Source organism: Centrocercus urophasianus, unplaced genomic scaffold (assembly GCF_019232065.1).
Source record: "Centrocercus urophasianus isolate 14NV4802_14NV808 unplaced genomic scaffold, USGS_Curo_1.0 seq_10, whole genome shotgun sequence".
In the NCBI taxonomy this organism is placed as follows: domain Eukaryota; kingdom Metazoa; phylum Chordata; class Aves; order Galliformes; family Phasianidae; genus Centrocercus; species Centrocercus urophasianus.
Window position 1 is genome coordinate 100689101 of NW_024884142.1, and position 26637 is coordinate 100715737.

General features: G+C 37.1%; 1 protein-coding gene across 3 annotated transcripts in view; it reads left to right on the top strand.

The window, feature by feature from the left end:
* Positions 1-26637, top strand: part of EML6 (EMAP like 6) — a 108812-nt gene that overhangs the window by 54912 nt on the left and 27263 nt on the right. For all 3 annotated transcript variants that reach the window (XM_042811443.1, XM_042811452.1, XM_042811460.1), the window contains 18 exons: positions 723-935; positions 1792-1959; positions 2522-2628; positions 6575-6693; positions 7326-7512; positions 8218-8323; positions 11387-11480; positions 15452-15552; positions 16715-16917; positions 17880-17991; positions 18696-18823; positions 21178-21319; positions 22388-22540; positions 22794-22925; positions 24715-24803; positions 25427-25603; positions 25710-25911; positions 26106-26232. In XM_042811443.1, coding sequence (XP_042667377.1) covers positions 723-935; positions 1792-1959; positions 2522-2628; positions 6575-6693; positions 7326-7512; positions 8218-8323; positions 11387-11480; positions 15452-15552; positions 16715-16917; positions 17880-17991; positions 18696-18823; positions 21178-21319; positions 22388-22540; positions 22794-22925; positions 24715-24803; positions 25427-25603; positions 25710-25911; positions 26106-26232 — 2560 coding nt within the window. The remainder of the gene's footprint in view (positions 1-722; positions 936-1791; positions 1960-2521; positions 2629-6574; positions 6694-7325; positions 7513-8217; positions 8324-11386; positions 11481-15451; positions 15553-16714; positions 16918-17879; positions 17992-18695; positions 18824-21177; positions 21320-22387; positions 22541-22793; positions 22926-24714; positions 24804-25426; positions 25604-25709; positions 25912-26105; positions 26233-26637) is intronic.

Consider the following 26637-nt stretch of genomic DNA (forward strand, 5'->3'; position numbering starts at 1 on the left):
GACTGTTCCAATGTTTTTCATAATGTTTTTCTTGGAAAGTCTTTTGTTTTAAACACGATACTGTGGTCAGTTTCTGTTCTTTGTTGCTGGTATATTAATACTACTACTAATGTTTTTGTCATGAAGCAAATCGTGTACATGAAATGTTCATCACCAGTTACGTTCATTTTCCTAGCATGCACATAACATGAAAAAGAGATACTTACACAATAGCACTCAGACTTATCACAGAGTCGGGCTATATCCAATAAATAATGAAGCACTCTCTGTAAATGAAAAGTACCATAGAATGATTCATTGAGTAAATATACAAAGTTCAGTGACCTTCTATGATTAAGGCAAACAATTGCTACATAGCTTGCACATGTGGCTTTATTTTAAGATTTGTATTAGTGATCTCATAGAACTTGAAAGTACTCGAGGAACACATACACATGCTTTGTATTGAAGGCATTCCTTTGGTAGAAGTGATGTGGAGTGATTACTTTTTGACCCTTTTATATGTTTTTAGCTTTATATGTGTGCAGCTGTATTAGTTGTAAGACATAGGATGTCCCCAAATGCCACAAATACAAGACCATGCTTGTTTAAAGAAAACTGTGAGTCTTTTCAATTTACTGAGGTTAAAGTCTAATCCCAAGAAGAATATAAAGGTAAATGTGATGAAAAAAAAAAAAAAGGGTTTTACTGAAAACAAACGATATTCGCTTGTGTATTTTCAGCTGGTAAGCATCTAACTAACAAAGATGAGATCAAAGGAATTCATTGGGCCTCGTGGACCTGTGTGATAGGATCTGAAGTAAATGGTATTTGGCCAAAGTACACAAACGTGACAGATGTCAACTCTGTGGATGGTAATTACAACAGCTCAGTGCTGGTGACTGGGGATGATTTTGGGCTGGTTAAGTTATTCAGATTTCCATGCCTAAGGAAAGGTAAGACAGTATTTTCTATTTCTGAAGAATGCGATGTTTGTTTAGTTCCACAGCAGTATATTTTCTGATAACGGCATTAGATTCAGGTGTATAATTCACATTTCTCTGTGAACAACTCACAATTAGTTTTGTTGGACAGAATGATGAGATTTTAACTGTCCTATTTAGCAGTTCCCTGCCAACGTATTTGCACTTGTTTGAAAACCATTGAGAACATATCATTTAACCATGTAGCTATTCTGATGATACCTTGTCATCCAAACCTCAGCAGGGTCTACTAGAACAAGTCAGTATAGCTCTGGGTGAGTTATTTATCTTTGGAGTTGGCTGTAGTTTATTTCTTTTTTAACATAGTTTTTTTCCTTGGCATCTACACTGTAATACATATAATGTATACACAACTAAAAGTAACAACCTTTTGACTTCCCATGTTCTTTCATGATTAAGTTGAAATCTGTATATTTTCTGACTCTGCACTTGAATTATTGTGTATTAGCATGTGTGTAATTCACTTGAGCATTAATGGCCACAGTATAAATAACTAACCCTATCTGTACAGATACATATGGCTGTTTAGATATAGATATAGATATATAGATACTTCTTGCCAGGATTTAATTACTTTTTTCTGAAAACTGAAGTAAGCCTGTTTCTTGAGGTATTTTATGCCATTTATTTTTCTGTGGTTACTATTAATATCAGAATACCCAAGCAGGCATTTAAGTATTTTTGTAACTTTCATTTCTGTTTCCTAGGAGAAATTAGAGCTTGTTTCTTTTGAAAGACAAACTTTATTAGCTATCATGGTTGCTTTTCTTTATTCTTCTATATGAGCTGTTCTATTTGTGCCTTTTAGGAGCTAAATTTAGAAAATATGTTGGCCATTCAGCACATGTAACCAATGTCCGATGGTCCCATGATTTTCAGTGGGTTTTAAGCACAGGAGGTGCTGATCACTCTGTTTTTCAGTGGCAATTTATTCCAGAAGGGATAACAAATGGCATCCTTGAAACAGCTCCACAAGGTAAAAATGGTGTTTTTTGAGTTATTTATTGAATGAAATCAACAGAGAATTCAGCAATGATGAAATGTATTTTACTGAACTGAGAAAATAGTTTTGATTCCTTGGTATGTTGTACACTTAAAAGCCAGACAAACTACATAATGTCAGTTGCTGAAATTTTTGTTCCCTTCAGTAAAAGGGCAAAAAATCAGTCAGTACCTGCAGAATTGGCAAAATGCTTTTGTTATAGCAAATCTTCTTAAACACAGATAATGATCACGCTGGAAGTTTTTATTTACCATTTTTGTATCATCACTCCAAAACCTGTGAAAAAAGCATTACTCTCTCAGATGATGGAAATGTACTAAAAACTATTTAGTTATTCTCTTCCCTCTGCCACCATCCTGCCCCAGGCACTGAAAAAGGAGAAACAGAAATTAAACCTGACACATTCAGTCACCTCCTATGATTCTTACAAGCTGCTTTTGATTCCAAAGTTGACTACTACCAAAGCATAATGAAAGCATTGCATGCTATTTCCTTGTAATTAGGTGTCTGCTATATAATGATTATTTTTATGCAGAGGGTGGCATTGATTCCTACAGTGAAGAATCAGATTCAGATTTATCTGATGTGCCGGAGTTAGATTCTGACATTGAGCAAGAAGCTCAAATCAACTATGATCGTCAGGTGAGTCAAAATTAATACACTGTGCCAATTATCTGACAAGTTATCCTCAGTATTTAGTAAACATAAGCAAAAGAGGTTTCCAGCTAATTCATCATCCTGCTCTAAGAAGATTATTTTGACAGTATTCAACTGATTACGCAACCAATATACATAAAAACAGAGTTTACTTTAGCTGCAGATGGGAATTTATAAGGGCTTTAGCATATCTGTATGTAAAACTATCTATTGAAATAAGGAATATGGCTTACAGAGCAAAGTCAAACATTTTGCAAGAGCATATTGCTATCCCCATTCCCTTGATACGTGTTAGAAAAGATCATTCTGTCCTATTAAATTGAGAAACATAATTTGTAAAATAGAGATCATGGATTTTTTTTCTATGATTTCTGCATATTCAAAGCAGAATAATCCTCTTAATGAGTGTAAAGCCTGCATAATACATTTATTTGTGACAGATTCTTCTTTATTACCAATGATAAAACTTCCAATAATTAAAATCTCTCTGGCTTATATGAGATCCAAGTAAAACTGCTCTCTAATGGTCACTTAATGCACTTCATTACCTTCCTGTTTTCAGTACAACTGTGTTCTAAGGTAAATTTAAATAGATTGTTTCCATGCTAGAAGGACAAAATCAAATGACTATTCTTTACTACGTTGATTTTTTTTCAGGAATCATCGTACACCATTTCACTCTTTAATCTCATCTTTCAATGTCAATCTATGAGAATTGTTCTATTATTTTGATTAAAATAAAAATCTAATGAGTATCCTTTCAGCTTTAATTTTTAAAGTGTTTAAAATTCTATTCAATTTTAATGGAACATCACAGAATGATTTAGCCTGGCTCATACTCCTCATATTGTTTGTGCATAAGACTGATTCTGCTTTGGCCAGTGTGACTTAACATCATTTAGAATCCTTTTGATTACTGCAATAAATAGAAGCAAAATAGAGTTTGAAGTTTTCTGATTCAGATCCATTTATTTACAAAGTTGAAACACAATCTTGTTTCTTTATGACAACCTATTTGAGATATATCAGTAATATCTTCATTTCAAGTTCTACACAGTGAATAACAAAAAAGCCCTCTCTGTTCTCTTTCTCTTGTGATCATAGCCCCAGTGCTTCTCTTGCTTTTTCCTTGGACTTCTTGGGATTTCTCTCTGGTGAAAACTTCATCAACTTCTGAGCTTGCCCTTGAATGTCTTTTCCACAGAGAAATGCAGTTCTTTTCACTTGAACTCTATCCTTACTGAAAATTATTTTGTTACATAGCTTAGCTTCTGCTGGTTTCACATGAGCTACATGTTTTGAATAGCAGGTTCTATATCATAAAAATGTCTTTACACTCGTCCTGGCTAAAAGACATCTCTTATGCCCTTCAGCTCTGATGAAGTGCTGGGGTGCTGCTGTCATGCTCATGTCTGGCCATGGACCCTGCTGATCCAGACTTGTCTTGGGTCTGTCTTGGGTCTTTGTTTGATTTTGGACCTGCTTTATCATATTTGCCAGTGTCTGGAAATCACTGGTGGCTGGTTGGGAAACTTGCAGTCAGTTACAGTAACTATCTCTTATTGCCATCTTTGTATCAGATTCTGACTTGCTGACTCAGTGTGCCAACCTGACCTTGCATCTGTTTGGTTGCTATGGGCTTGTCAATATTGTGTGCTCATGATCACTGATCTTTATAACAGTCTATGATGTGGAAGGGCGCTGTTATCTTTGTTTGTTGTGAAGGCAAAGGAACATCAACATCGAATTCTGCTCTCTCTCTCTCTCTCTCTCTCTCTCTCTCTCTCTCCCCCCTGATTTTGGCTTCTGGTTTAAATATCTGGGGCTTGATTTTTGGAATCCATTGTTGTGAGGAGATTACTATTTGTCACCTTGACAAGTGACCTGAGCAGTTGCAATGGTCAAAGGTCAGAACTTCTACAGACCAGACATAATCTCATGCTATGTACCTGAGAATGCAAAATATACAATAAGCTTGGTTCAAGTTAGTTTGAGTCACTTAGTGGCAGACATGGAGTTTCTTTCTAGAATGCTGACAGGTCACCTCTAACATTCCATGCTTTAGTAAAGCACTATCCTTTGTCTTTTCTCTGCACATTACAGATTCTGCATTAAGTGGCTCAGGTCCTTCAGCCAACAGCTTATTTTACCTCTTTGTTATGGAGATCTATTGTGTTTGCCAAATGAAACAGAGATTTTGCAATATTTGCTCCCTGGCCTTTCTTTTACCCCAGAACTGTCTGGTGTACTTGTCCCAGCCTCCCCCTTCTCCTTATTCTCCCTCTGCATGCAAATCAGACAGCATCCTCCTCCACACTATGCATCAAAAAGAACATCTGGAATTAAAAGCTGAAAATGAAAAAATAGTTTTAGGCAGTTAAGGTGAAATGTATCAAGCAGATTAAAGTATGGCAAAGCTAGAAGCAGCATGAAATAGAATCTTAGACAGGAAATATGAGACATCAAGCATATGAAGTACACGTAGAGGAAAATCACTTGTTAGAGGAAATTATAAAAGCACTTGGAAATTTAAAACCATGAATCTCATTTTTAGAAGTGGGTATGGCTTTTTGTAGTAGAAATGCAGAGTCAGAGCCTGAACCAGTCATTGAGCACCTGGTAGGAAGGCAAAGCCAACCCAGGGAGCTCAGCTGCACGCAATGCACTGAGCGACCAGAAGGGGTGGAATCAGGATCCACACTTTCCCAGACCTCATTTAAGGCTTGGCAGGGGTGGGGTGGGAAGGGTGTCTTGTTGGGGACCCCTTCCTTCCTGAGGCCTTCAAAGGTAAGCAGCTGTTTTCCTTCATTTTTGTGTCTATAGCTGCATTGTTTGGATTTGTCCTTGTTTGCTGTCGCTTAAGGCTTTGCCTCCCTGCTATTATCAGGGTAATTTCCATTGCATTATAGCATTACACTTTTTTTTTTTCCTCTGAGTTTATGGCTGAAGCAGTGTAGGGATAGATATTGGATATTATAGAGATAGGTTCTTAGATATTGAAGTGTATTAGAAAACAGTAATCCTTGATTCTTATTCATTAGCAGCATTCTCTGAGGAGCAGAGTAGATAGTCAAGAACGCTCAGGACAAAGTAGAACCCATATGAGTGACAGATAAAGTGTGTTAAGGTCTACTTAGTTACCACTATCAAAAACTCATCTCAAGTTATGTGAACATTTTACTTGTATAAATCCAGCGTGTTGTCTTTGAGGTCAGACACAGTTCTACAGCACTAACGATTTAATTGTCCTTTGTGGAAAAATGAAAGGAACAACAGGAAATGTAGGTACAGTAAAAGAGAAAAAAAAATAATAATCAGGCTCTGTCTCCGCGTTGTAACAAATGTAGTTTAATGCCACTGCTTTCAAGAGGCTTCAGACATCATCAGCAATCCCACAGAGTTTCAGAATTCCTGAAAGATTTTAATGCATGGTGTCTGTGCCTGTAGCATTATCTATGGAGGTTCTCTTTTCTGGTTTCAGATGTATTGGCAAATCACTTAGGTACTGTTGGGCACTGTATGTTTAATCGTGATATCTAGGCAGAATTGGTTCATTATGTTCAGCTCTGATTACATACTCTGAAGTACATTTGAAGTTAAAAAGATGCTTAGAGACTTGATGGTTTCAGTCAGTATTGTGAATCCTTTTCACTGACAGACAATGGAATCTGGTAGGAAAAATGAGCTCTGCTCCAGAGTAACGCAGTGTCCTTCACGTGTCAGGAGACTCCACTGTCTGGAATAGATTTATTATCATCGTTAGGGGTTCTGCAGGAATGAATAGTGACTTCCTCTTTCTTGTAACTACTGACCATCACTTTAACAGTGTGTTAAGTTGTAAAACTTGTATGAAATGGTGTTTTTCTTGCATGTACACAAATATTCAGAAATGTTTGGAGCTGTGCTATTAATGTTAACAATTATTCTTCAGGTTTACAAAGAAGACCTACCTCAGCTGAAACAACAAAGTAAAGAGAAAAACCATTCTGTTCCTTTCCTCAAAAGAGAACGAGCGCCTGAGGACAGTCTAAAATTGCAGTTTATACACGGGTAGAGCAATATTAAATAATGCTTTCTTTTCCTTTTTTTTTTTTTTTTTTTTTTTTTTTTTTCCTGGTTTTTAAAACATCCTAACAATTATACTCAGGATCAGAGCTTACTCACAACTAATTTATTTGTCACTGCTGCTGTACATAATTTATGGAATATCAACCATAGACTTTGTTTTCTTTCAGTTGTGTATGGTAAGGAACAAGAGAAGATTGTAATAATCTAGACATATATTAAATAATACCCGAGCAGTGCATTTCATAAAATTACCTTCTATTGACTCAACCGTATGTATCCCAGAGCAAAGATTCTATTTCTGATAGCTGTGATTTGTCACATTGCCTAACAGCTTTGTTCTTGAACCCAAATCTCTGTAAAGCTGGCTGTAGTTCTGTGCACTCTACATATTCTTTCCTGTGATGTCAGTACTAATTTAAGAGTTTACTGCAAAGTAAACCGTGAAGATTGATGACTTTGGTAGGAATAGTGTCTCTCTGCCTATGTGGTGAGATAGTTTTGAGACGGGAGGGTTGAAAGCCCTGCTGTACTATCAAATCAATTTGCACAATTTGTTACACAATGTACCAGAATATTTTTAAAACAGAATGTAACTTGTTTCATGTTTACTTCAGTTATAGGGGCTATGACTGTCGAAATAACTTGTTCTACACACAGACTGGAGAAGTGGTGTATCACATTGCTGCTGTAGCTGTTGTATATAATAGGCAGCAGCACTCTCAAAGGCTGTATCTCGGCCATGATGATGATATCCTCAGCCTAAGCATTCACCCAGTGAAAGACTATGTTGCTACTGGGCAGGTAGGTATTTAGCAGAGATGATTTTAGAAATCCGTGGAAATAAGTTGCCTTTATGATTTATAATTAGGAGAAAAATAGATTTGCTATTTTACATTCACTTTGAATTTCTGCTTTTATCTGTGAAGTGTATTTTTTATCTACGTCCTAGGCATTTTTGATGTATCATTAGTCTCAGTGTAGGGCAAGCTTAAAGAAAGGGGATTTTGTGCATGGATATATAGATATATAGAGAAGGGAAAGGAAAGAGGTGAGAAAACAAGAAGCTGAGGGAGAAAGTTGTGTGGACTTTTATTTCTAATTAAACTAGGCATCCCTGAGAGAGAAGAATGAGGGTATGTATAACTGTGTGTAAAAGAACAAGTAAAAAAGTTTTAGTTTGGAAAACTGTCTAAGTTGACTGATTCTGAGATCCAGTTTACAACATAGAGGCAGACATACTTCTCATACCACAACTAATGAGGCTGTGAACTTCTCACAAGGTGAGAATGGACTTTTCCATGAATGCAGTATATCAAAGTTCCACGCTCCGGTGTGCTTGAAATGAGTTGTGATACAGAAGAGAAAATAGTCTGTGAAAAAGATAAAATACAGCAAGGAGAAAAATAGTTACCTCTGGAGTGTTTTGAAGATGTGATAGTGCTAATTACTGATATTGGTGTGCTTTGAACTTTATGAGCAGATATTTGAATTAATCCTCTGATTCAGGTTGGAAGAGATGCTGCTATTCATGTTTGGGACACACAGACGTTGAAGTGTTTATCATTACTCAAAGGCCAGCATCAAAGAGGAGTGTGTGCACTGGATTTTTCAGGTACATTGCTCTAAGTGATTAATTAAAAAGCAATCCTCTTGGTGAAACTTTTATTTGAATAGCTATGACAGTTAGTTTTGTTCTTTGTGTTAAATGACCATTTTACAGTCAATACAAGTTTTACATAAAAGCCTTTCTGACAGTTTTGATAAAAATTGTTTGAGCAATGAATCAGTTATAGGACTCTTTTACAATCCATCACTAATTCTTCTGAATGTCTAATTCATAATACCGAGTGTACAGCTGGGACTCAAATGGCTTTCTACATGATGGCATAATAATTTAAAAGCAGGCAGAGCGATCACTTGAAGTGTGCAAATGAGATGGCATTGTGATCTCCAGGCTCATGCAGTTCTTCAAATTTGCTAACGTTTTTCAGTGGGTTTACAGAAGCAGATATGATAAACAGTTGTCTGCTGCTTCTCCTACTTGCCTTTCTGGGATGAATGACCTGAGCTCTCAGTTGTCTAAGGGCAGCTCCTGTATTCAATTTTCAGTCACTCACATGATGGTGATTCACACAATTTTGTGTTTTTATAAAATCTTACCAATCCATTACTCCTTTCTATTAAATTATTTTTTTATCTGTCTACTCCCAAATATGAATGAGAAAGAGGGAAAGAAACACTACTCTTGGAGAACCAATCTACTCTTCCTTGTTTACAGTCTTGCTAAGAGTCTTAATCACAGTTTGAAAAGTGACTTGTGCAGTTAGTCTCAGATGAGCCTAACTTTGGAAAACAGGACAGAAATTATTTGGAGCCTTTAAAAATTTTTTTATTCATTTGTGAGAATACAGTGCTTATGGATAATATATAGCACAGGATTTAAGAAGTGATTACAGTGATTCCTTTGAGCCGGAAGACTTATGGAGAGTGCTTGAACAGTACTTAGAATGCTATGCATTATCAGATTAAACATTTATGGATAGTTAACGAAACAGTGCCTAACTCCTGTGTGCTGCTAAGCAGGAATAGGATCTAAATTGCTCGGTTTGAAAAGAGTGGGGCACATCCAGGAGTGCACATAGTCACTCCAGTATGCTAAGGGTGAACAGGTTGCCCAGAGAGGATGTGGAGTCTCCTTCTATGGAGATATTCAAGTCCCATCTGGATATCTACCCAGGTAGGTACCCAGCAGGTACTTGCTTTAGCAGGGGGGTTAAACTCACTGATCCTTTGAGGTCCTTTCCAACCCCTACAATTCAGTGATTCTACCAGTGTAAAAATTCATCAGGAACTCATGATCTCAGAACAAAGTAGAATTCTAAAATTCTGCTTCTCCTTATGCACTCAGTTCTTCTCATAGACCTGGCCCTTGGTGTGACACATCCATTTTACCTTCAGACAAAAGCTGTCCTACGTCACACTTAAATTATAAAAGATTTTAAAGTCTAACAAATATTGTGGCTACCCACTACTTTACCTTAACTATCATTTTCTGAACTCAGATTTTTATGTGGGCTTCAATTAAGCATGATCTATTTCACATTCTGCTCTGTTGTAATGTCAGAATTCATTATGGCACGTTAGATCACATTTATTAGACAGGACCATGTGGAAGAGTCTTCCATAAAGATAAGTCTGGAACTGACTCATATTCCATTATCCGAAGAGGAGCCTTGGTGTTCATCCAAGCAGTGTGAAATTGCTGATACACTGCAGTGTGAAACCTAGTAAAGTTGGTCCCAGGAGAAGGGGAAATGGATAGAGATGATCTGATGGGCATTGTGTGTGTAGATGTTAAAAAAAGAAAAAATGTCATTGAGAACTGTATTTGAACAAAATACAGTTAGGAAATACGTTGTGATCTATGTTCTCATTAAAATTAGATTTCTCTCCAGTTACTTATATCCCATGTATTAAAATATATATACCTTCATAAAATCATATTGATCACATACTCTATGGGCATTAAATAATTGTTTTTTAAGAAGTAAGAATGACTGGCATAAAGACAGTGTTGCTTTAAACCTAATCCTGAAAAAGCACATATTGAAAAAGTCTTCATTTCCTACCTAAATGGCTTTAGTTTAGGTTCTTGACACTGAATGGAACAGATGCTACAGGATCAGAGGGCTGGTTTGGCCCTGCGAAGGCAATTTTCATTGTGTTAATAAGAGATGTTTCCAAATTAGTTACAGGTTGCACTATGCAAAGCTTTAAAAAAAAAAAAAAAGTTGCCCTGAACCCCAAAGATGCCTTTTTTCTTTCTGTCTTAGTTGATCTGGTGGCTAACTTTATACTACCCTTCCTCTCTGCCCATACTTTCAAAAGCATCTGCTATTGGCCACTGAGCTCAGTGTACAGAGCCAGATCACTTTTGTAGGACTGTTTTGATCATCTTATGATTCTGATGTTGTAATTATGTTCATGCAGTGTTTGATTGTGCCCTCTGGTGGTTATTAATCAGAATGTGTAGCCTAAATTAATGCATGAAGCCTGTTTGATGTGAATAAAGTTGTAAAGTTGTATTCTTAACAAAATATTTTTTCCTTGACTTATTTGAGTTACCTTTAAAAATAATTATCTTTATTATGATATTATGCATCTTTCCTAAAGAAATAATGCATGTCACTGCATATTTTTGTATCAGCTGTATTCATAGTGGTTTTGCTCATTAAAGCTGTTCTAGAATGGTTCTTACTGTCTCCTTTGGTTTCTTTTCGCACCAACTTTTTGTCTCCTTGTTTGTATCTTTATTTTCTTTACTTTTTAAAAACTGTTTTGGTTTTATTTCTTGTTTTTCAGCTTCATCCCTTCCTTCTTTCTAGGCCTACGTTCTTCAACTGTGAACTCTAGTTCCCCTTCTCCTCTCGGGCCTGTTTTTCATAGAACTTAGTCATGTAAGATGCTGAATACTGTGAGGCCAGTCCAGTATGAGAGTCTGTTTGGCCTTGTGAACCCTGAAGTAGTGGAATCATTTGTACCCATGACATGCTTTCTTCTTTCATTTATAATATCACTTGAAATTCAGTTTAAAGTGTATTTGTTGTATCCATTCCCTGCTGTATGTTCAGTTAAAGACTAATCACCTTTAACATTAAGTACTGCTTTTGTACAGCTGATGGAAAATGTTTGGCATCTGTTGGGCTTGATGATAATCATGCCATTGTGTTTTGGGACTGGAAAAAAGGAGAGAAGCTAGCAACAACCAGGTAAGAGTTTCTCAGTGTGTGTCCTGTGATTACATTTTTTGGAATCTGGTCACCCACGCGTGTTACTCTGGGAAAACAAACAGCACACCTCTGAAAACAGGATGGTGTTTCAGAGCGATGTATCCAGATGTAGTTCCCAAGCCTTTCCAAGTTATTGTGTGGAAGTCTGGTGAACTTTTTCTATCAAGATTTTCCTCACCTTTCTGGTAGGATCATTATGTTGATATTAAAGGTCACTTACTGATTTTCCACTTCAGTTAATTTTTTTCTCCTCATTTTCTGAGTCAGAGCAGAGCTTATCAAAAAAGTTGTGTTCATTTTTGTGTTAGTTTGTGTGCTGGGTTACATTGGTATAAAATATATCTGCAGCTCACTTTTCTTGAAAGAAAAATGGATTCTGTCTGGTATATGTGGATTTTTCAACCTCTACTGATTTTTGCATTCTTTCTGAATCAGCTCTTTGCCTCATTGGAAGCGTAGTTCTTTCACCTGCAGTGAAGAAGCTTTTGCAGTTGCTTCAAGAGACCATTGTTGGGAAGAGGATTGTATTACAGTTTGTGTTTGCAATTCAACCTTTCAGAGGAGAAAAGTAAAGTTTTCTTTGTATTGAAGAAATTGCACAGTTGTAGTATGAAAGCTTGGTCTCACCTCGGGTAAACCTGGGGTAGCTCTGAGATCAAAATACTGGAATTGTGTAGATCTAAGAATGCACTTGCATACCAGGAAGGCAGGGAGTTCATTTCGTCTGCTGTCTACAACCATGCAACGTACAAGTCACTTATTACTTGAAAAATACTAGAGAATTGTGAAATAATGCCTGAGAAATATAACTTAGTATTAAGCTGTGACTTGTTCCAGAATAAATAAGTTTTTTTCCTGGCAGCGCTGTCTGCTAGTAGTGTACCACAAAGAAATAATTTTTATTCCAGTGTGCATATAACATAATATATATATTGACTATATCACTTTCTCTCATTATCTTATTAGGCACCAAATTTTAAATCTTAATTAAAATTTGTGATGTAGGGATTGCTTAGCAAAATTGTTGTCCGTGTTGTAAAACAGTTCATTTGCTTTCCAGTCCTAGTTTCACTCTCTCCAGACCTACTGCGCTTCAGACACACAAGTGTAGAAATACCTTATATATTCCCATAGGGACCTTCTAAGCTTTGAAAAACAAGATGGGGATGGGCTGTAGCAGCTGCCTGTCTTGGGGAAAGATGCAGAATCACATGCTTGGGTTCTTCTCAGTGTAATTATTTATGTTTTAGAAGTGCCTACAGACAAGTCCCCACTCTGAGCACACCAGGGCATATAGGAAAGAGGAGGAGTGAAAAAAATAAAAGACAAGTGTTTAGATGTGGCTCTCACAGGGCCTTGGCAGGCAGGAATATCTTACTATTGTATTTTGACCCACATCTAGAGGACGAAGCCTGAAACTGTACGTTCCCTGTTTACAAACAGTCATTTTTTTGTGTGTATTCTTGCTTGTTTTTTTTAAAGTGTGATTTATTGCCTCATGACTTCTGTTTTCTTCTGATGCCACAGTATACTCTCATGTATATGTTTTTGTTAACTGCATAAGTTATATAGCTTGTTTCCCTATCTATCTTAGCTTTACGATGTTCTGTCTACTTTAATTAAAATCCTTTTTGAGTAAGCATATGCTGTTAAGGCATATCAGAGCTTCTTTCACTCTTATTGATGCTGGTCCTATTTGACTGTAGTGTTTTGTGTTAGTGGACTGCAGTCACTAAGGGAGCACTGTCAAATTTATCTATGGTCTGAATCAGTAACCATTGTACTCCTAGAACTTCATTCTGTAACAGCAGGTTTCCCATGTCAGTTTCTTGAATCACAGGGACACAAACTGCACAGGCCTGGATACATGTTTTGGTCTGACCTTTGTGGGTAATTGGGGTCCGAATCTAGGCCATACATTTGCAGCATATATCCAGTTCTCACGTGCCAGCACTATGCATCTTACCACATGGTCGGACATACTCATATCATTTTATGGGGGACATCTGCGCTGGCATGCAATTACTTTGACTTTGGACATTTTGGCTGTGTGATAAATATTTCTAGAAGAGGCAGTATGACCTGCCTGCAAAGAAAGACATCATAATAGCAAAGTGACAGATCAGGAGAAGGAAGAATTCCAAAATGATGTTCTTCAAATGTTGGTGAAGTAAGACTTTTTGTTGTTGTTGTTTTTGTTTAGATTGATTCAGCAAAAGAAAATACTGAAGCCAAGATTCTCAGAGTCAGGTGTTGGTTTTTTTATTTTGTTTTGTTTTGTTTTGTTTTTAATTAGATCTTCTAAACCGGTCTAACAAAAATCCTGGGTCTAATCATAGACTCATTTGAGTTGGAAAGTACCTGTGAAGGTCATCTAATCCAACTCCCCTGCAATGAACAGGCACATTTAGAGAGATATCTGGTGCTTAAAGCTCCATCCAGCCTGACGTTGGTTGTCTGCAGGGATGGGACACCATCACCTCTCTGGGCAACCTGTGCCGGTGTCTTACTGCCTTTGTTGTCAAAAACTTCTTCTTTATATCCAATCTAAATCAACCCTCCTGAAGTGTGAAACCATTTCCCCTTGTACTGCCACAACAGACCTTCCTAAAGTGTCTGTCCCCTTCTTTCTTGTAGCCCTCCTTTAGATACTAAAAGGCCACTTTCAGGTGTCTCGTAGAGGAGGTATTCCATTCCTGGGCTCGTTTTTGTGGCCCTCCTCTGGAGGTGAACCAATAGGTCCACATCTCTCCTGTAGTGAGCACTCCCTATCTACCCTACACAGTGCTCTATCCCTACCCTACACAGTGCTCTATCCCTACCCTACACAGTGCTCCCCTCCCCTGCCCTGCTGGCCATCTTTTGATGCAGCCCAGGATGCGGTTGGTTCTCTGGGCAGTGAGAGCACAGTGCTGGCTCATGTCCAGCTGCCATCCACCAGTACCCGCAGGTCCTTTTCAGCAGCGTTGTGCTCTATCCTTCCATCTCCTAGCTTGTATTGATAGTGGGAGTTACCATTACCCAGGGACAGGCCTTGCACTTGGATGTGTTGAATTTCATGAGGTTCTCCTGGACCCACTGCTTGAGCCTGTCTGGGTCTCTCTGAATGGCATCCCATCCCTTGGGCATCAAGCTATAAAACCTGGATGTTCAGGTTGAAAAAAGTAGTTTTTGCTCTTAGTGCTTTAACATCCTGAAGCAGAAAATGATTGTTATATTGAGATTCAGAATTTTTTTTTTTTGGTAATGATGAAATTTAATTTTACAAATGTCCGTAAGTACATGCTCAAACAAGAGTACCTTTACTGAAGAACTAAATTTGAAGGTATATTTGAAGGTTCATTTGCTAAATGAACTGTTTTCTAGACTATGATTTTATAATTTATTTGAGTTTTCCTCTTGAATCGCAATAGGTTTGAGACTTCCTTGTGATTATTTTTTTAATAGATTATTTTAAATATTCATAAACCACATTCTTATCCCTTTAAATATTTATGTTGCCCTTTATGCTGTCTTTTAATTGCATTGAACTTTGTTTCCTGCCTCTTCATCATAACTTAATGGAACTGACATTCAGTGAGAGATGGTTTTTATTCACCTTGTTTCTGTAGTCTAATTCATACACAGCCTATAATCAACTACATTCTTCTCTCTTGATTGGATTCCTAAGGCTAAACCGTTGAAGATTAGGAGTATTGTTCTCTCTTTTTTTGTTAGATAGGATAACTGTGGCAAAGAGAACTTTGGGATATCTCTGTGAGTCATCTGCCAGTGATGGTGTTAGAGATCCCTGTTGTTTTAGCACCAAGAGTACAACAGCTGTGACAAACAGATTCTTGTTGCTAAAGACTGTTTTTGAATTGTCCAATACTGTGAAATAATTACTTGAAACAGACTACTTCGAAATGTTAAGTAATCCCTTAACTTCCTGTTTTTAATTTTTATTACAGGGGTCATAAAGATAAAATATTTGTAGTAAAATGTAATCCACATCATGTAGACAAGCTAGTCACGGTTGGGATGAAGCATATCAAATTTTGGCAGCAAACAGGTATCATACTGAATATTTTCTATTTACCTTATTTGTGGATTTATATCTATTTAATTAAGGGACATCATGTTTTCTGTTTAATAGTTTGTTTTTTTTGTAAAAGACCATTCTAGTTATCAGAATAGGAGCATTCAGCAAATGCCACAGTATTCCTTTCTCTTTGGAGAAAGTCATTTGGATGTAATTTCTAGCTCATTGGTTCTTTTCATTCTAGTCATAGTATTGAGAGTTTCTCCTGGATTGGCTAGCATCTTGGTTCCCAGAAAAAATACAGTCCCCTTAATTTACTCAGGCAGTATATGACTCTTATTGTGAAAATCCCAGCCAGTGGCACACTGCTAAAAAATAAATAAACAATAAAAAAAATTAATTAGATGACTCTAAGAAGTTCCTATGCTTACACTGTAATTTATAAGGTTCAAGTGCCCTCAGCTTAAAAATTACTTTTTTTCCTCCATCATTAATGTCTAGGGTATTTTTGCAATAACTCAATGTACTTAATTGCTGTTTGCCAATGTGTATTACATTCATTTGCATTAAGCAGTATTTTACTCCAAGAATAATCTCTTTGCAGTAAAAGAATGATGTCCTTTGAAACACTGTTGTCTAGAATTGACTGAAGCAAGGATAGCATTGCATGTATTGTTTTGTAATTGTACACATATTTTTGCCTAAATGATCCCAATTCACGGGTGGTAATGGCATTCTAAACCAAAGTGAGTAATGCAGTTGTGGCACAGTGAGGCTTTTTGGCAATCTAGAAATCCTGCCATTCGTTCTGCAAAACTGCTGTCAAATTTTTTATTTGGGCCAGTAAAGCAAACCTCTGTCTTTGTTGTTGTGATAACCTCTGAAGAGCTTGGCAGGCTGTTCTGTACAGAAATGTTCTGCCTGCCCCTTGTATTAATTCTTCTATACAATTCATTGCCAATATTTAACAACTGCTTGGAAGTAATGATCTGAAAGATACAGTCTGTACTGCTTTAAATCTCTCATTGCTAGACTGATTTGCCCTTACTGTGTTTTTCCCTTCTGCACTGTGTTTTCAGTATTTATCTGCTGTGTCTTAGGCAGCCATAACAGATGATGATGTCAAGACTTTTGTCTTTTACAGCACTACGGCTACAAACTGAAATATAAAGGACTTTTTTTTATGTTGCAGGTGGAGGCTTTACGTCGAGACGAGGAACATTTGGAAGCAGTGGAAAATTGGAAACTATGATGAGCGTTTCATACGGGCGAATAGAAGACTTGGTTTTCTCTGGTGCTGCTACTGGAGACATTTTCATCTGGAAGGATACTCTATTGCTCAAGACAGTGAAAGCCCATGATGGACCTGTATTTGCAATGCATGCATTGGATAAGGTATTTGTCTTCTTCTGTGATCCATGCATCTTTATTATTTTTATTTCTAAATCCATATTGGTATTATCACCATACCTTAGGCAAGCAAGACTTCAGGTATGGAAAGGTTTTATTTTCCAGAGTTGATTATTCCAGATATCAGTATTATTTTCCTTCAGATGCAACAATAAATCTTTTAATGAAACTGAGGCAAATAAAAATATGTCACTGATATCACATCAGTGAGCGTATCTTGAGAGACTAACTTCTACTACTAGAATCCACTCACAGTTTGAAGATGTTGATAATGGAACATTCTTTTTGATATTACAGTTTCAACTTTCAAATTATAGCACGAGAGGAACACTACACATAAACCTTTTGTATCTGTTAAGAGCTTTGTAGATCCCTCTGTCTCTGTCCTTTCCTGCCCTACTTGATTGCTCCTGCCTTTCCATCAATTTTTCTATTTGATGGCATTCTATCTTATGAACATCCTCTTATGTTTATGTTGGTTAGTGATTTATGCTGTGTTATGCACTGTCTTGGCCCAGGCAGAAGAATCTACCAAGGGAATTGTTCAGTCAATCCCTATGCATCATTAGAAAGCCATTTCAGACATCAGTTAATTTGCAGTAACTTGAGAAGCCAGTATTTCCGCCTACTGCCTTGCCAAAGGATGAAACACTTATTTTTTCCGTAATTTATTTCCACATGTAGAAAAATATTATGGTCCAACATTACTATTTACAGTAGTAGGCATTCTGTATAGTTATCAGTCTGCGTAAGGCAGAACCCTAGAGAAGAAACTCTCAAAATCTTCTCCTCTTATAGGTTTTATTCATAGTAATACGCTCCAGTAGTTTGATTTAGACACATTCCAAAGACACAGGAGGATTTCTACTATATTTGTATGTGTCTTTTTATATGCTAATATCAGATTGCTGCTGTTTATCTATGTCTTTCATACTGTGATCATACAGGGTTTTGTAACTGGTGGAAAAGATGGAATTGTGGCACTTTGGGATGATATGTTTGAAAGGTGTCTGAAGACATATGCTATTAAAAGAGCAGCACTATCTTCTAGTTCCAAAGGTATTGTTTGTCATTGTGTTTTAATAGGTACTGTATGCATGAAGGCTGGTAAAATGGCAGTAATAAATGTCAGATCTTGTCAGAACACAAAAGGAACATTATTGAACTACTTACTATTCCGTGCTAGAGTCTTCCTATTTGGTTGAAATATCCCAGTCTTTGTCATTTTATAGTTTGTTCTGAAAATTCCTCCTCTATTCCTTGACCTTTAGCTTTGTTTTCACGAAAGAAATGATTTTAGGAACAAATATCACAAACCTGTGAATTTGGGTGTTCCAAAATATGTGTAGCAATTAGTTTCCACAAGTGGCTATATTTCCTATAGGAGGACTGTGGTCCCTGTGAATTGTAAAGACCTGTTCTGTACTTCCCCAGGCATCAGGATGGAAGTCTGTAAAGCGGTATTCATAGATGAGCACAGAATTACTGTCCTGACTGCTGCAGTTTGCAGAACTGCTTGTATGTTAAAACAGTAAAACTCCAGTCGTTAATTGCCACAGTACATACTACCACAAGCTCCTCTCCTTTGAACTGTTAATGAAAACCATGGATTATCTAGTATTATGATTATGTAAATTTATCTCATGTTTCATGGTTGATTTTAAACAAGTTTTAATTATATAAGCTGTATAAAGGTGAAATGAGGCTCTTTTTGGTTTCTCACACACACACAAAAAAACCTAAAATATCCTTTTATTCTTCAGGTTTACTTTTAGAAGACAATCCCTCTATTCGTGCCATCAGTCTAGGACATGGCCATATACTCGTGGGAACTAAAAATGGAGAAATACTTGAAATTGATAAAAGTGGTCCTATGACTCTGCTTGTTCAGGTACAATATGGGTCTTCCTATCAAAAACGTTTCCTGCAGAAGTACAGAGCATCATTGGATTTCCTCTGTCTTTTTCCTTCTGTTTTCATTAATCCTGTCGGCCACTGTTCCTTTCCTTGCACAGACAGAAGCTGATTCTTTGTTCTGTAAGTGACTTAGAGAGTCACTGTGGATTGCCTAATTCTGAAGTAAAAGAGTCCATTAAGTTAAATTGGTAGTGAGACTTACAAAGAATATTTTAGGCTTTTTAGGTAGGACCCAGTAGAGAAAAAGGAAAATTAGGGGTAGAGCTAACAGAGTTTATTTGACAGTGTTTGACCCATTTGCTTTGGCTGAGATGATGTAGTCTACTGTGAAGGTTCCTGTATTGGTGAAAGATGTTTTAGAGCCATAGTATTTTCCTGCAGCGACGTGCAGTTCTCATTGAATGTGTTGCAAAGGACAAAAAGATTTCTTCTGGCAAGGCAGAGGATTTTGTGAAGTTTGATTTAAAAAAAAAAAAAGATTCTTGACATGAATATGTTGATTTATGTGTGAGGGCTGCTCCAAAAGTAATGCCTCCTATTTTATTGTATCATGACATCAGAAGCAAATGTTGGAGGTATGGCTGTAGAGGTTGCAAGTTCCCAATGATATCCCATTACATCTTGTTGCCATGTGACAGATGGCAGCAGAGGGGCACTCTGACACAGTGGCATGTGACACGGAAGTGTGTATGAAGCAAAGGGTTGGAGCTGAATTCCTACATGTGGAAAAAATTGTGCCTATTGACACTTGTTGATGCTTGGTGAACACTGATGGAGATCAGACAGTCAATGTGGGTGGTGTGTTTCAGCAGTGGTGACAGCAACAATGGGCCACCTGAACTGGTGCAGATTGTTATGAGCGTGGCATGCAGGTTCTTGCTCATTGCTGGGAAAAATGCATAGCCAGTGGTGGGGGCTGTGTTGAAAGATAGTGTGTTGTGCTGAGAATTTGCTCTGTCAAATAGAACTCCTGTGCTCCTTGTAGCAATTTGTATTTTCCTGGGAATAAATCAGAGGTGTTGCATTAAGGGTGACCTACTTATTTCATGTTGCTTTGTTTTATTGTCTTTATTAAGCATGATGTCTATATGTAGAAATTTGTGTGCATCTTTTACTGAGGTATAATTTGTCAAATTTTACCTTATATTTTTTGTAACTGACCAAATTATTTTTCACAAAAATATTTGATATTTACTTTGTGATCAGAAGTAGTTGGAAAGAAAATCTTCCAGATTTGTATTGTTTTCATGACAGCATAAGTAACATAAATGTGAGAATTTTTATTAGTAATTTTTAACTAGCACAGTAATTTGGAGTTGCAATCTTATCATAGGGGCTATAGGAAAGAATGGGATAGGCTTTTTAGCAGGATCTGTTGTGACAGGACAAGGGGAAATTGTTTCAAACTAAAGGAAGGGAGGTTTAGATTAGATTAAAGGAGAAAGTTTTCAGCAATAAGGGCAGTGAGGCATTGGCACAGGTTGCCCAGAGAACCTTGCATGGGACTCTGAGCACCAGATCAGTCTGTAAACATCCCCTGTTCATTGCAAGGGAGTTGGAGTAGATAATGTTTAAATGTCCCTTCCATCTCCAGCAGTTCTGTTGCTCAATAATATAGTTCACACACCTTGTGAGTTTTATGATAAAGAAAAGTTTTATAAGTGTCATCTGGTTTAAATTGTATGTTTGTATGTATTAACTTGAGCAAAAATACATACTCAGGACACCAAGACAGTTCCTTCCTTTCCTGTTTTAACTGTATTTTTCTGTTTCAACAAACAAGGCAGTTGCCAAATTGAAATCCAGACTGAGAACAGTAAAAATGATTTAACGTTGAAATGATGCCTGCAAGTTATGTGCAAGTTGAAGAAAATGCAGGGAGAGTAATTAAAATTTAAAAACTGAGTTCTGAAGAAAGACTAGAAAAGCTAAGTAGGTGTACATTGGCCAATGTACAAGTTCTCCAGAATCTAAAAAGTTAGTAAACCTTGCAGACAGACTAGCCCATTTTAGGATTTCAAGAGAAAGGCCTACCTTGGGCTTAACTACTTCCTGTTCAGTTCAAGACTGAAAGAGGGAACATTGCCTTAATTGCCTTAATAATAATTACAGCTAGCAATTGTGGAGGCAAGTAGGGAAGAGTGTATTTCAGTTGGTTACTAGAGGAACCAGGCCAGGCATTCATGGTTTTGTGAACATAGAAAATTTTTGAGAGAAGATGGTAAAGATGTGTTGTCTGAGACTTGTAAAAGGAGGTAGGGCAAGTTCTAGAACACATTACATAAAGGCAAATGCGTGACTTTCTCATGTGTTAATGGCATCCTCTAGGGACATATGGAAGGAGAAGTATGGGGCTTGGCAGCTCATCCTCTCCTGCCTGTCTGTGCAACGGTGAGTGATGATAAAACACTTCGAATCTGGGAACTGTCATCCCAGCACCGCATGCTGGCAGTGAGGAAACTCAAAAAAGGTAATCCTCGTTTGGTGATTGCTGTGGTAACGACGGCGCTGCTTCTATAGCACACAGCATCAGCGTTAAGGGAGGAGGAGGGGGACAGTCATCAGGAAATTGGATGCATAGGAAGTAAATCATCTTTGGCAAGTCCGTGATAAGGGTAGAATGAAGGATTACAAATCATTGGAATGAATGATAATAAAAATAATTTAATGTGTTTTACTCTGATTCCAAGGGGAACTCAAAATCATTTTTCTTCCTATGAATGCTTAAGATCAGCGTATTTGTTGCTGACATTAAAATACTTACTTTTAAAGACAAATGTAAAATTTTCAGCATGTTAAGCACCATCAGCATTCAGTGACAACATGAACTTTTCACATTCAGCTTCTCTGAAAATGAATGGTTGTCCTGCCCTCTCTTATGTATAAAAGTAGCTGACGTATGCTGAAATACTGCTACCTTCTTATTTTGTACACGTTCATAACCTTCAGAAAATCTTATGGTGTAAATTCAATATGCTTCATTTTTGGTGACAGATCCAGAGCGCAGGAACTCTGAGGGAAAACAGAGTTGAATGTTTTGGGGAAGTGAACTCAGGGGAGGATGAGGATAGCTGTATGAGAATGTGGTCAGAAATAATGTTGGGGGCAGAAAAGGAAGTGGAGAAAATGTAGTGCATCTCTGTTTCAAATGTGTTCTCCCTGAGCACATTACTGAGTCATGGAACAAAGTGTAACATCCCTGAAAGACATGTCTGAAATGAGTCTTCAAACTTTTTAATCTCAATTTCCTTTTTGTGTATTTTCTTTATATGAAACAAAGGTGCTTAAAATGCTGTTGGCAGGTGATATTTGGACTGGTCAAATCATCTTGTCAACTCAAGAACAGCCTATACAAAGAATACATTCCCATTTAGGAAAATAACTACTAGCAGTTATCACAGAATATACTTATTTTAATAATCAAGAAATCTATTGATGCAGAAACCTTTCAGTTGCAGTTTTTCTCTCTTTTGGGGAGGGGGTTTCTCAATCCCAAATTCATAAACTTTAGGTTACACCCTTCGATCTTCCTTTATAGGTGGACGTTGCTGTGCCTTTTCTCCTGATGGAAAAGCCTTGGCTGTAGGATTGAATGATGGGAGTTTTCTGGTGGTAAATGCTGACACTGTGGAAGATATGGTATCTTTTCACCACAGAAAGGAAATGATCTCAGATATAAAATTTTCACGAGGTATAACTAGATAGCAAAGTGAAAGAGCGGTGTTTGTCTTGAGTTTGTTTTTCTACTCTAGCCATAAGTTTGAATGCTCAGAAGGTAGATTGGCTTTATGTGTCCTCCATATCTTTAAATACTTTACAATTCTTTATAGTTGTGTACAGCCTCATACACTGGGGTCCCTTAATTGAAGCTTTTGGGTGCACTAGAGTAATAAAAATGCATAACAATATATGTCTTTCATAACCTCAATGTCTCTTCTTTACAGAAACAGGAAAGTACCTTGCTGTGGCTTCCCATGATAATTTTGTAGATATTTACAATGTACTTACCAGCAAAAGAGTGGGCATTTGTAAAGGTGCATCTAGCTATATCACACACATTGACTGGGACTCAAGAGGTAAAATGTTTGACCAGAAATACAGATTTAAAATTCCTGCAAGAGGGAATATCAGATAATTGTTCTCATAGCAGTAACTGAAAATACTGTAAGACTAAACTGTAACTACTAATGCAAATGTTTTCTCAACATCAAGCACCATACAGCTTCAGTACAATTACATTTGTTGGTAGAATTAATCTTTACTTATACCAGAGTATGTTGCACTCCACCAACAATAGTGTATGACTAAAATGTTACTTAGGAACATAATATTGCTTTTCTTTGCTCTTTTTTTTTTTTTTTTTTTTTTTTTTTTTTTTTTTTTTTTTAATTTGGGACTGTGTGGCACATTTTCTTCTTCACCTTTTATATTTAATTTCCTTTCCTCCTTGCTGAGCATTACTTGGCAATCACTGCTGTGAAGTTAGAGAGCCTTACTGTCAAAACTAATTAAGCCTAGAAAGATTGATAATGAGCTTATGCAATAAGCCTTCCTGGATCTAATATGATTCTGCATGGAACCACCTGTGTGTCTGAGCCCTGCTTCCACTGTTACACTAGTCCCAAAGTGTGGTACAAGTTACCTGACTGTGACAGCAGCTAAACTCTCCTTGGAATCCATTTGGGTCTGGGTGCCATTCTTGAGCTATTAAGCCACACAGTTACTCAGCTGGCTCTGGGTGCTTGTTTACAATGCCAATAATCTAAGTACTCATAGTTGTACCCATAATAATAGCAGTTTGTCGGATAAGTCCCTGTGTATCTGTATTAGTTAACTAATGGATGTGTTGTGTGGGTAGATGTAAAAGATAAGAAAATGGAAATTCTTTAGTGTTCTTAATTGTATTTTACCAAAACTAGACATTAGTGATAGGACGAGAAGCCCCAAGTTGCACCAGGGGAGATTCAGGTTGGATGTTAGGAACAGTTTCTTCTCTGAAAGAGTGGTCAGCCACTGGAATGGGCTGCCTAGGAAGGTGATGGAGTCAGCATCCCTGGAGGTGTTCAAGGAACGTGTAGTGTGGTAATAAGGGACGTGGTTTAGCGGGGAAACATTGGTGGATGGTTGGACTGGTTGATCTTGGAGGCCTCTTCCAACTTTGGTGATTCTGTGATTTGGAGAAGCTTCTTCTGTTAAGATTTCTTACATACAGGCTTAGCTACCTTTTATTTCTTGCTAGTTATTTTATTCTCCATTTCCTGATTGTTCTTAGTGGATGACTGTATCCCTTTCTTTTGTATTGCTTGGGGTTTTCTCAGGATTTATGTTCATTTCTTTGCTCCATCTCTGCTTCTGCAGTAATCACAAATGCAAAAGAATCTCCAGAAAATATTTTCTATGGGGTGTATGATTCATTTTCTTCTCTACAACATAATAGCACATTGCAAAAAGTCAAGAACAATAAAATAGTCATATGGGCATCGCAGGTACTGGTGGTACAATGAAACTCTAACTGAACTTCTAGCTGTGAAGGATTAATGTGTGATACAGGTCAGATAGGAAGGCCACGTTACTCCTGTGGTCTTATATTTTACTTTTTGATTCAAAGAGGCTCAATATAAATCAAAAGAAAACGGTTTGCTGGAAAACCAATTCTTCAAGGATGCTGAATCATGTTTAAAATATTACTGTGTAGTGAATCAAGGGTGTAGGATTCTTCAGGAGTGATCATAAGCATCTTCTTTACTTTTGCTATAAATAACTCTGTGGATGATAATTTGTTAACATGCTTCTTCATTCAATAAAAAGTTAATTATATTCATAATAATGAATAAGATCTGTAACAAATTCTTATTTTATATCCAGGAAAGTTACTGCAAGTCAATTCTGGTGCTAAGGAACAACTGTTTTTTGAAGCACCAAGGGGGAAAAGGCATGTCATAAGAATTGCTGAGGTATGAGTTGTACTTACTGTATTTCTTTCATTGTGACAGTTATTTTTCTAGACAGCTCAAAGTTAGCATATGTTTTGTTTAAAGGTTTTTTTCCTTTAAAAATACTATATTTACAGTGTTTAGATTTAGAATCATTTATTCCTTCCAGCTTTTGTAAATATGAGGATTTAAAGTTTTCTGTTTGTATCTCTACATTTTTTTGTTGTTGTTTAATAGTGATGGTTTCCCATAAGCTCCTTTCCGGAACAGCCACCTGTTGTCTTTGTAATCAGTGTGCATACGGTTTTAAAATCAGCTTTAAACAATATGACATGGTTTTTAATGGCATAAGTTGTGATACATAAGTGTTGTACAGAGCTGGCAGTATTTAATGTCTCATTAAAAATTGAAGGAGATTTGTATCTAAATCATGCTTACCTTTGGGAAGTGGGAATGTTTAAAGTTACTTTTAAGGCTTTTGATGCAGAAGTGTAATTTGTATTAACTAGCTGGAAACAGTGAAAAATCTCTAAAAACATATAAAAAATTAAGTTAATATCAGACACTGGAGAAATATAAACATTAGAACAGCATGTATCAGGTACGTATTAAGATGACTTCTTTGAGTGAAATTTTCATTGCAGTTGGAGAAGATTGAGTGGGATACCTGGACGTGTGTTCTTGGTCCTACTTGTGAAGGAATTTGGCCCATGCACAGTGATGTCACTGTTGTAAATGCTGCTACTCTTACAAAAGATGGAACATTACTAGCTACAGGAGATGACTTTGGTTTTGTGAAGCTTTTTTCATATCCAGTGAAGGTAATGTGTGTTTATTTGCCTTTTTAGACACTAGTGGAGAAAAAATTAGGGAAGACAGTGTTGGTGACGTATCAAACTGCTGATATGTGTGTTCTTTGTACAACAGGGCCAACATGCAAAATTCAAAAAGTATGTGGGTCACAGCGCACAGGTAACCAATGTCCGGTGGTTACACAATGATTCCGTGCTGCTGACTGTAGGTGGTGCTGATACAGCTCTGATGATCTGGACCAGAGAATTTTTGGGCATTCAGGAGAGTAAGCTGGTTGATAGTGAAGAATCAGACACAGACGCAGAAGAAGATGGAGGTAAAAAAAGATGATATAACACACATTTTTAACTTAGTCTTTGATCCACAGGCCTCACACACGTTTAGGTTGAAGTCAGCGTGATAAAGTTCAGCGTAGGGAGAGCTTGGTAGGATTGTTTTCTTCTGTTGGTGTTTTCTATTCCTCCACCGTGAGTCAAGGGTAATTTGTTTTACTCTGCTTTACATTTTAAGGTTATGATAGTGATGTTGCAAGAGAAAAAGCAATTGATTATACCACTAAGATCTATGCGGTAAGCATCCGAGAAATGGAGGGGACAAAGCCACATCAACAGCTGAAGGAAGTTTCAGTAGAAGAGAGGTATGTCACACAGGGGCGTTCATTTCCAAATGTAGATTGCATTCTTCTGAATCTCTTTTCACTCAACTAGAACTGGTCTTTAGAAATAAGACAGGAATTTTGAAATTCATAAGATAGTATTTAAAATGCTCCTGGTCAGTTACAATATGTTGGTGTGATGGCTAAAAGCATGTATGTGACTAAAACACCTGCGAGTGTAGTCTTCTCTCCTGTTCACATTTGCAGTTATTTTCGGTTCTGATCACAGCACGCGGGCATTTGTCTGCAGCAAGGCATTTGGGAAAGGAGGAGCCTGTAAATCCTGTGTAGTTGAGGCTCTTGGTGACATTTTCATGAGGAGATTGTCAGTTACTTAAAATTTTGTCAGGCTGTTACTACAGCACATGTTATTTGGGGAAAACAAAA